The following is an 11769-nucleotide window of genomic DNA, read 5'->3' as shown; positions in this document are numbered from 1 at the left end:
AATAGGGGAACTTGTCGGCAAATAAAACGGTTTCGCAGACCCAAACGGATGTCATATGTTTTCCTAGTTTATTTGATCGAGCCTCATACTCAAGTCTTGTGTTTATCCCTCGGGATAGATACAGGATTTGAGGTAGAGCGCTCTTTCATTTAAACTGTGAAAAATATGAGGTCAGTTTGATTTCATATTTTTCTAAAACCATATATATATATATACGTAAATTAAAACGTCCCTCCGAAGCGGGCGATGGGATTTCAATTCCGGCTGCCGACAGCTTCTTACGGGCGACCCCCCAAAGAAATCTCTTCCTTTCTCTTTTTTGTGCCGACACTCCCCCACCCCCCATCTTTATTATCCATTTCTTGAGTTCTTTATCATCCTATCCCAAGGATTTCAGAACCTTTCCCCTGGAATTAAGCTTGCAAAACTCGTACATAAAGTGAAAAACGTGGAGGATCAAGTATTCTGCTCCCAAACACTCAAGCCTATCATACAATGGTCGTTGTCTTGTATGTATGATTTTTTTATTGCCTATAAAGCTTCTTGAATGAATTAAAAATGCTCTTCCTCCCTCCCTTCAAAGTATGATGCAACTGATCAAAATAAATTTTAACCTCTTAATCTTCATGAAGTGCTCTCACACGTGTGTGCGCTCTCTCTCCCACTGCCCACCTCATACCTCTTAAAATGCCCTTTATACTCTCCTTCAAAGGAAGCTCCCATTATCCCTCTGTGGCAAATGCCCTTTCCCTCATTTCACATCCCAACATCTCCACTTTGACAAGAAAATAGTTTCTTGAAAATGAAATTGCATTAGATATTGAATGTCTAAGATAAGGTTAATGATGATGATGTTCTAACAAAACAAGTGTTACAGGGACTAAACATAATTAGTGCTTAAACTTTGAATGAGGTATTTAATAATTAAGTTAAGACTAATGAGGATGGGCTGATTATGATGATATTCTAACAAAATATGTGTTGAAGCAACTAAACATAATTAAGCCATAAAAGATGGGACCTAAATGTAATTTATCCTATTTTGAATGCACATGCTCCAGTATAGTTGCTAGGATGGACGTGTTACGAAAACCCAAAGATTCACCCACCAATTGACAAAAATATAAAAAAAAATTATCTAAATTACATATTCTTGTGCTAGTAATATGAAAATAAAAAGATGTTACAACTATAAGATACCCAATACTTTAAATACACACACACACACACACCTAGCATTGGATTTTACCTATCTATAGAACATTCAATGTTGGTTGCATCTGAGGATGCAACTTTTGGCTCAGTCATAGCAAATCCAGATCGTATTTCACCTTCTAGTAGAGGAATAAGCCATTTTTTTTGTTGCTCCTTACTTCCATACCTCAAGAGTACCTAATACAATAAATCAGTGTCATAGTGACTTGATTGAATATTTTAAGCAAAAGTCATGATATTCAAAAAATAAAATACACTAAATACCACTTCATAGAAGTATGCAAAGTATATTTTAGACACTATAATAACTTAAAGAGTTATCAATAAGTAAATGGATCAACTCACCTGTTGGTATGGTATTTAGAACTATTAACATTCAGCAAAATGAAGTAATGAAGGTTGTATACTTCTAAAGTAATGCCAAGTCTGTGCCCAATAAGTTCTAATAATCGACACTCTAAACTACTAAAAGGCAACATGCAAATGATATAACTGATTTAAATTTCAAGAATGAGTGGCTAGATCCATATACTTAGCTAGCACATCCTCTTCACAAAAATCATAAATATAGTAATAAGTTCAAAAAAAAATTACAGAAAGGGAAGACAAATTTACCGCTCATTGCTTTAGCTTCAGGTGCACACATATATATAATAACATTTAAATGTATAATTATGTTATGATATTATTGTTGAAGGCTATTTTGGGATTTTGTTATATATTGTATTAAACTTCAAAAATTGTCCCGCAACTATTTGTATATGACCAATTTAATCCTAGGATATCATATTTATCTAATTTAGTTTTCTAATAAACAAACGTAATCAAAAAAGGTTACTCATTGACTAAGTCGGAATCAATTTTGTATAGTTGATGGACAAAATTGAAGAATATAATACTCTAGAACTATATTGGCCACATACCAATACTCGTCTATTTTGGAATTTACGATATTTGTATTTGTAAATTGCATATAGTTGTTAACACTATGCATATTCATATATTCACTTTCCACATAGACCTATTCACACATTATTTTAAAATATTCATATCTTACTTTCAAGACTAATATTTTCCCCAAGTTTAGTATCATATCCACCATTTTAGAATCTATCTATATTATATTTATCTTATGGTTGAATCTTACATTTCCATTTTTCTCACCTCCCACACCTCAACCTACTACAGTGATTTCAAATAAATGCAGTGCTTCCCTTTTTAGCTTTTTTTTTATACTCATTTCCTGATTGAAATTTCAATAGTTATAGATAAGTATGAAAGTTTATGCCACATAACTAATTTTAAGAGAATTTCACCATTTAGTATTATGTGTTTTTTAAATCTTTAGAAGAACTTAATCATACGGTATCATAAGAAACGCATAAGCATGTTCAAAGTACTTTTTTTTCAATGTTTCCCCAAACAAAAATATGTGGGAGTATTTGTATGTATGCATTTTTAACATTATCATCAATTTGAATTCCCAAACTCTCATGGAGAGATGAATAATATCATCATCCTAAAATAGAGATATCTACAATACAGTTATGGGTTCTCACATAAGTACCTTATTGCTACACACCACGCGCCATATCATTTTCAACATGTCTAACATAAGACAGCGGGCTTTTCCTTGCCTCGTAACCTAGAGAGCCAACAAAACTTTATCGAAACTTTCTATGCTGAAATATTATAAATTCTTCAGCACCACGTGAGCCACTAAAGAACAAATTAATTATTTACCACAAAAAAAAAAAAAAAAATGTTAGCACATATGAGCATCTATGCTCAATCATGATGTTAACCACAACTGCTGACCTTATCAACTTTCATTTCAAACGCTCGTCCCATATTCCATCTCAATGTTATGTCATGCAAGCGAAACTAGCGCACCTTCGGTCATTTAACTAAGAGCCAAAATATTGATAAGGACATCTATCATCATTGTAACATCTATATTAACATTCTTTATTAATTGATACCGGAGTTAACCCAAATCACAATAGAAATGAAATATTATTGTTGAAATTTAAATGTTACAATGACGACTCGTCAAAATAAGAATAAAATAAAACAAAATGCACAAACGATCATCTAGGTTGAGAGCAGCTGACACCGTCTGGTCAGCATTGTGTTGACTGCTTAGGTTGATGCAGCAGCGGTTGGAGGGTTGGAGAGGGATCTTGCAGCAGTTGGAAGGGTTGGAGGGAGTTGTGGCCCGATCTGGAAGATTTGGGAAGGGCTGTGGCAGGTCTAGAATGGGACAGGAGGGAAGTACAGTAGATCTAGAAGGGTTAGAGGTAATTGCAGCCTGCTGGAAAGGGTTGAAGCGAAGTACGGCAGAGCTGAGCGGGTTGGAGGAGGCTGGCGGGAAGGGGGCTGCGAACAGGGGAGATGCTAGTGGACTTGGGCGGCAGCAGGAAGAGGGGAATAAGAGGAGATAATCAATGAGTTACAGTTGGAGCACTTTCTCGCCGCCTCGGATACAACCCTAAAAAGGGAGAAATGCCCCAGAGGCAGAAACCTAAAATCAAAGACAATCAAAATTGCACCCTAAGCAAACAAACATTATATATATAATAGATGATAGTAGTTAGAATAGGAAGAGGATAGAATAGGAATGAAAAATAATATGAAGGAAATAGAATAGGAATGGAATATAATAGGAAGGGAGAGGAATTTGGGTGGTACTCTTGCCCCATGGGAATGGTAGGGAAGGCCGGTCCAGCCTCCCGCTGAACCGAGACACTCCTCTGTTGAACCTATTGGCCAGTTCAACTAGGCCCCAAGCCCTGTGTCACTAATTCTCTCCATTCTTGCCAACACTTGTGTCTCCTATAATGAAATGGCTAGCATCATATGTATGTACATATGTATGAATGTATGTATATATGTATATAATATATATGATTGATTGTGCGATGGGTCTTCTTCTTCGCTCTGCTAAGGTTTCCGCTCATGGCGAACCCTAGCTCGAAACAGACATCTGTTTCTCTCGGTCGTTTCGATCCTTTCTGTCTTCATCTTCGACTCTGACTGGCGGAGGAGTTCGCGTCGTCGAGCCTGCTCGCTTGCTACGTCATCACGTCGTCTGCTCTCGCCTATCTCGCTGTTTGCGGCGCTTCGCGCTGCAGGTTCCTCAAGTCCACTCGACTGCTCCGTCGTTTCTGCTCATCTGCTCGTGTGTCAGTTGCGCCATTTGTTGCAGTGTTTGTGTGAAGCAGGCTAATGGCCACAGGGTTTTCTACACTGCCGCCGTCGCCGGTGATAATCCCGCAAAACCCTCCTATGCTAGAGTGGTTCACAAACGCAGCTATCATTTCCATCTCGTAGATAGTCTGGTATTCCCGCAGATGTACCATAATTATGTTGCAGGAAATGACGATTGCAATCTCATCAAAAAAAGTAGAGAAAAAGACGGGCAAACCAACAATTTTCTTCTTTGACGCTAAAATTATAACTTGTGAAGGAAAATATAAATTTACACTAGTTGGAAAGTTCCAATTAGGTAGCCCTAAGATGAAGATTATCAGGAAGATTTTTTAAGATTTCAAACTAGTTAAGGATTGACATGAGGGTCATTTCGACGGAAGGCATGTTATGATACAGCTAAACATAGAAGAAGATTATACGAGGATTTTCCCAAAAAAAATTCATCACAATCGAGGGAAAACATATGAAATTGCTCAAATGGACCCTTAATTTTGATCCCAGTCAAGAACCCCCAATTGCACATATCTGATTCACATTACCTGAACGCAAGCATTCTCATTACCTGAACTCATTACCTGAACGCAAGCTTCAATTCTTTGACTTACCTATCTTATATGCAATTGGGACTATTCTTGAAAACCCATTGCAGGTAGACTTATATATAGTTCATTTCTCAAGACCCTCTATTGGAAGTATTTTGATTGAAAGAGATATTACACTATCAGATGTAGAAAAAGTCTGGCTTGGATATGCTCACAATGGTTATTGGTAAAAAATCATTATGGAACAAAAACCTTACTACTGCAAGCACTGCAAGATGTTTGGACACCCGCAGGATAAATGCATCAGATTGCACCCACAGTTGAGAACCAATAGTCAAAAGCAGGAACATACTTTTAGTGCACCCCATGTGCCTGAACATGCTCCTAGCAAACCTGATGACAGCCAACCTGAGGAGGGAATCACTAAAAGACAGGAGTTGGTGTCGGCAACTAGGATAACTTTTCCTGACCATACTAAAACGGACAATGTTCGAACCGAAAATCAAGAAAGTCCCGCAGCTCCTATTCAGGAATCATCAGGTGCAAAGGAAACTATTCACACTTCACATACACTGGAACCTATCGCGGTGGCAACAACTGTTTTTCCTTCTACTGCGGTTCTAACATCTAATCAGATCGAGGATCACATGAGTCAGTGTTCAGATGAAGAATGACAGGTTTACACTTCTCGGTAGAAGAAGAAGGTTGGGGGCACACACTTGAAAACTTAATGGATGATACTTTGGTTACTCCTGGCAATGACACAACTCTTCAAACACTCGGAAACTTAATGGATGATACTTTAGTTACTCATGACAATGGCACAACTCTTCAAAGTTTGTTATCTGGCTCCGCTCCTAAAACTAGAGGCAGAGACAGGACTAAACTGGCTCGCCCCTAGCTACTTGTTTTCTGCATGTTTTAAATTTGTTTTTTACATTTTATTGAGTCTATCTGTATCTTTTTGTTGGGGTATTACTGTACTTGGTATCGTATGGGTAGGGTGTCTCTTTTGGGCCCTCTCATACAAGCTTTATATATCTTTTATATTTCAATAAAATTAGCCCTTGGGCTTTTCATAACAATCATCTTACCAACGTATTAGCTTGCTCCTTCCCTAGAACTAGTGGCAGATACAAGACCAAATTGGGTCGCTCTCTTCCCACCTGATCTATGTATTTCGGTACTGTTAGGTTTTTTATGTAAGTGTCTAATGTATTTTCAGTTTTTTCTAGTTTTAAAACCTTTTGTGATTTTTTGTGTGCGCAGGGTGTCATGTTTGGGTCCTCCCACACATTGTATTCTGTATCTTTTTTTCTATTTAATATATTAGTCTTTTTAGGTTTTCAATATATATATATATATATATACATATATAACAAATGCTAGTAGATTTCACCTTTAAATCACAAAAGAGGAGATGGAGGGAGGTCGAAAGAAGTCAGCTAGTAGGAGATGAAGAGGAGAGTGGGATTGAGACATTAGAGAGCAGCGGAGAGAGATTGGGTAAACAAGTAGCGAACTAATTGAGTGGGTGTTTGTGCAGCATGCAACGATGGATGAGCAAGTATGCAGCTATACTTGCAAGCATGTAAAGTAGCAAAAGGCCATGTCGCGTATAAGAACAATAAGTAAAGGTTATGACTTGTTTCTTCCAAACCAAAGATAAAATTTTAACTCTAAACCTAGCTCTCAATTTCCAAAAAAAAAAAAAAAACTGTTGAGGTTTTAGATCAAGAAGAACCAAACAGAAGAATGAGATAGACTGGCATTTTACAAAATAGAAAGAATGCATCATTTAAATTAGAAAATTTAAAATCTTATTTGAGAAAAATTGAAAGTTAAATTATTATCATTATTTAATACATATTGACTTTTAGAAATTTAATAAATGATTTAAAAACCTAAGGGCACCTAGAGTTATTTGTGTTTTGTTTTTATTTTATTTTTTGCATTTTTTTTTATTTTAAAAATGTTGTTTAGTGTACATTTAAATGTTTTTATTTTTTATATTTTAAAAAATAAAATTTCTTTTTTGAACTTTCAAAACACCTAAAAATAACTGTCACTGCCACTACCTAATATCGACCGTTATCGACAACCGACCACTTTTATCAACCATGGCTTGCCAGCACTAAAAAATAAAACAAAATATGTATTATTTTCACATATCCAATGTGTTTTATTTCAATTTAAAACATAAATAAAATAAAATAAAAATATAAAATAGAAAGCAAAATAAAATATTGATCCCAATTTGTCCATAAGCTTTAGTAAGTTATAACAAATTAGCCAACTAAAATTTATAAAAGCTTGTAAGAAAATTTTTATGAAAATTTATTTAGAAATAGTATAATACTATAATTGCAATTTAAATATAATTAAAAGAGCAAAGTATAAAGTTATGTTATGATTATTTACATTTGTAAAGAAAGTTGAATTATTAATAGTTTGAATGAAATGATATGTTGAGTATTAAATTAAAGGAATGCAAACGCTAATTATGATTATATATTTGAACAAAAATAAAGATTAATTAAGAGCAATTTATAATGAAAGAAAGATATCATTAATTAGGATAATTAAGTCCTGGTTAAAAAAAATATATGTATATAATAAATTAATATGAATGTTTTATATGTTATTACAGGATGCTAAACTCGCAAAAACGGAGAATAAATTAAAATGGAAGACCAAGTCTCTTGAAAATAAGATGGATGCTCTTGTTACTAAATTATTGTAATAACGTTGTTTCCTCTAAAATAAATGCTTCAAATGATATTAATATTAGTCCAACCAAACTTTGTTGCAAGTTACTAATGGTTTATCCCCACTCCTGAATTTATTGGTGATGTTAAAATGAATATTATAGGCCTCTTATCATTTCTAAGTTGTTTAACTTATACATTATTTATTATAGAAAGAAATTCAATATCATAAAAAATGCAAATGAAATGAACTATATAGAAGTGTCTGCATCCGTATGTTTAAAGCTGGAATTCCTTCCCTTAAGGTACTAATTAGGGGTGTTGATGTACCCACATGTAAAATAATTGCTAATTTGTAAGTTTGAAAAAATATATTTGATATTGAAGTGACATAAATAATAAAATTTAGACTAAGTTCCTAAAAAAGATTTTTTTTTTCAAAAAATGACAAATAAGACTAGATATTATATGCTTATCACTTATTCATTTTACTATAATACAAAAGATATACTAATTGAAAGCCCAGATAAACAAAATTCAACAAGATATTTGAAACCACATGTTGATAAAGATTCACGGTAAAAAAAACTTTTTTTAAAGATTTGACTAGAAAGATATGACTAAAATCAAGATAAATGACTACGCAAAAATTCAACCACAAGAAAACCACGTTTTGATTTGGAATAAGACTATATTCTAGCTGAAAACTAAAAGTTAACAGATCTAAACTTAGATATCAAACAAAATGAGAGTATGCACGGGCAAAACATTATCAAATCTCAAATTACCTCCATGTTCCCAGTGTCAGGAGCACCACAATTAAAAAGTTGAGGCGCCCAGACAGAATGCCCCATAATTTCACACAAATATCCATACTCAAGATTGGAAAGGCCTGCACCGAGCAAGTTGTTGTCGACCCCAAAAGCACCAGAATCTCTTCCAGAAAAAAGTAGCTTCCTTGCTCTAGCAGCACTATCTAACTGAAAAGGATAGAATAGAATATCTCAAAATCATGTATCTTGACATAATATCCTAATTTAATTTCACATCAATTAGCAAGGCTCTTTAAATTATTAAAAAACAAGGCTTTGTAAAGCATAGCAAAAATATTGAAAAATCACATTCGGCTGACTATTTAGTATCAATAAAACTAAATTTAAAAGAACAAGATAGAATTAAATGGTTTAGTTAAAGAAATGCATACAGGTATAAACAAATTCCATAAGCCCTCTTGCTTTGCCAGTTGCTTGAGCCTCGATTCTTCAGGATGTATTGTCCAACGTGAACTTGATTGTGCCAGTTCATAAAACTCTTTTTCCATTGGATATATATGTTTTTCCATGAATTTTACTAATTTTCTTTTCAGATCTAAAACCTTCTGACTTGGAACAAATCTGCCTTGTTGCTCTGTTGGGTGCAGCTTTGCAGACTCTATGTCCTGATGTTCACGTGGACCTCTTGATATTTCATGACCTATGCTCCATAATCAGCGAATCTAGTTAATTGTAACAGTTTAATAATATTACTACAACGAATATTAATTTTCAATAGAACATTTTAGCCTTCACTAAAAGCTTCAGTCAGTTGACTTCACAAAGAAATGAAAATTCAAGATGTGCCTCAACTTTACTCAGTGATGCCGTACAAAAAAAAGTTCCCCGCCATAACCATAAATCCCTGTTATATTATATTTTTGAGAGAAAAATACAGGACCGCTGAAATCAAGTGTACCTTGAACTTTTCCATCACCTCTACAAATAAGCTTCATTTTATCAAAGAATTTCAAGAATAAAATAATTCGTAGCATAAATTCCTAAAGCAAACTTCTTACAGCACCAAACAAGATGAGGTTTGCAGCTACAGCTTGCACGATGTGTTTGCTGTAATGCATATGATAAGATCTGACGTACAAATCAGCACGATTTTCCACATAAATTAAGGCATACTCATATTGTATTGCAAGAACGTCAAACAATTAACATGAATACAAAGATAAGCACCTACAATTCTAGAGGTAGGCGATATCTCCCAATGCCTACAATTCAAGAGTAAGAAATCTCTCTCAAACCCTAAATCATAGACTCGCAACAATAATCTCATACATAATCCTAACCCTAAACTTTCAAGGCAATTTGCCCATAGGCTAATAAAAGACAAAATTTCTCTTAAGCGATGTGTAACAGTACTAAGAGCCTGTTAATGTTTGATCTTTACAAGGGTGTCCGGGGGCAAACTTCTCATCACACAGAAAATATAACCCCTCGGCACGCCTCTCCTGAATCTACTCTGGAAGGCGCTAGAAGTTAACCCTTGGACGGGCCCCGATATTCTTCTCCTTCAGCACCTCCCCCTGAAAGGACACCGTCCAAGTCTTCGATGTCATGATCTTCAAGGTATTCTTATGAAATTCCTCTATGTTGTTGCTTCTGTCGACTTTCTTTATCTGGTTCTTGTCCTCTCTGGGCTATCTCCATCATCTCCCTCAATCCCCGTGGTCTCAATAGTTGGAGCGCTGCCCGTATGTCGAGCTTTAGGCCCTTCATGAAATTCCCCTCCAATTACTTCAGAAATCACCTCCAGCAGTCCCGACAATAGCTTGAATCTCTCCATTTATTCCATGATAGTCTCCTCCTATGTTAAGGCATAGAATTGTTCGTGTAGGTCTCCTTCCAGAATGACTTGGAAATGTTCCAATAAACAATCCTTAAATTTCTCCCATGATTGGATCGGGTATCTAGTCTCATTCCATTGAAAGCATGCTAGTGTTTTCCCCTCCAACCATAAATCTATCATCATAGCTTCTCTTCCCCATTTTCCCATTCACCATAAAATAATACTTCGTCATGTACTCTCACCCATGTGCATCTCCTCTCCCCCGAAAATCAATAATTTCAACTTCCCGGGCATAAAATCACCCCAACTTCCTCTCCATCTGGTGTTTCCCCCATGTATTGAGAACAAAACTCTCTCATAGTCATACCTCATCCCGACTTCTCTCCTTCCCTCTTTGTACTCCTCCATATGCCTTACATGGCCCCTTCTCCATATTTCAGCCCAACCGCCTCCATTAGAAATCTCTAATACAACCCCCATCGGAGTCCTAAAGGGAGTTCTTGATGGTGGATACTTTCCTCCTTATGCACCTCAAGTTTGATCTCTTTCCCCTGTCAATCTGACAAAAGAATCTCCAGTTAACCTTGGTTGGGTTTGCGAATTGAGTCACAGGCGGGGTCTTAAATTGCATCTCAATAAGCTCATCATCATCTCCTCCAAGCTCTCGAATCAATCTTCCATGGAAGAAAATCTATTGTCTATGAGGAAAAACCTTCCTTCTATGATGGAAAACCTTTCCTCCATCCCGGATTTAAGTTAGCTCGCATTTTCCTCCAATTTTTCTCCCAAATCATCTACTTTCTTTATAGTCATCATTCCTCGGCAAGTTTTCGATCACAAAAGACGGAAACACCTGTACGCTGAAATGAAGTCGATGTTTTCGATTTTACTACACACCGGAATTGGAACCAGAGAAAGCTGAGAGTTTTGGGTCTCTCTACGCCGCGTAATATGAAAGTTTCGAGCCTCTGTATGCCGCGTCGTTGCATTCTCAGCTTACTCTAATCGCGATTATATTGCGTCCATGGAGCGGGGGGAAAGATCAGCATTTCGAGTCTCAATAAGTCGCGATCCCATCGTTGCGTTCTTTGCTAGCACTCTTTACTACAATGGAGGTGAAATATAGAAGATTCAGGTCTCTGTCGCGAGCCCCTCGTTGAATTCCAGGCTCGATCATGACTCTATCAGGCAAACAGACAAGGGAGGAGGAGAAAGATAGGAAATTTGAGTTTCTATAACAAGCCTGATGGGTGGGTTGAAAGCAAAATTATTTTCAGGCTGCGATTCTTTCTTCTTTCCTGGAATGAAACGCTTCGATATCTCTTTGATATAATTCGATGTAGAGATCGACACAAATTTTCACAGAAATTAGGGCAAAAAAAATATTTTATTGCAAAAACATCAAAACTTAATACAAAGAAAAGCACATACAATTCGAGAGGTAGGAGATCTCTTTTAACTCTTACAATTTGAGAGGT

General features: G+C 35.9%; 1 protein-coding gene across 1 annotated transcript in view; it reads right to left on the bottom strand.

Annotated features, from left to right (window-relative positions):
- Positions 1-11769, bottom strand: part of LOC110023661 (probable acyl-CoA dehydrogenase IBR3) — a 44782-nt gene that overhangs the window by 13022 nt on the left and 19991 nt on the right. The window contains exons 9-11 of the mRNA XM_020723181.1: positions 8883-9151; positions 8467-8658; positions 1250-1392 (exon numbers count right to left, since the gene is read on the bottom strand). Of these exons, the coding sequence (XP_020578840.1) occupies positions 1250-1392; positions 8467-8658; positions 8883-9151 (604 nt within the window). The remainder of the gene's footprint in view (positions 1-1249; positions 1393-8466; positions 8659-8882; positions 9152-11769) is intronic.

This window comes from Phalaenopsis equestris, unplaced genomic scaffold (genome assembly GCF_001263595.1).
Source record: "Phalaenopsis equestris unplaced genomic scaffold, ASM126359v1 Scaffold000002, whole genome shotgun sequence".
NCBI lineage: Eukaryota > Viridiplantae > Streptophyta > Magnoliopsida > Asparagales > Orchidaceae > Phalaenopsis > Phalaenopsis equestris.
This window is presented reverse-complemented; position numbering and strand designations above follow the sequence as displayed.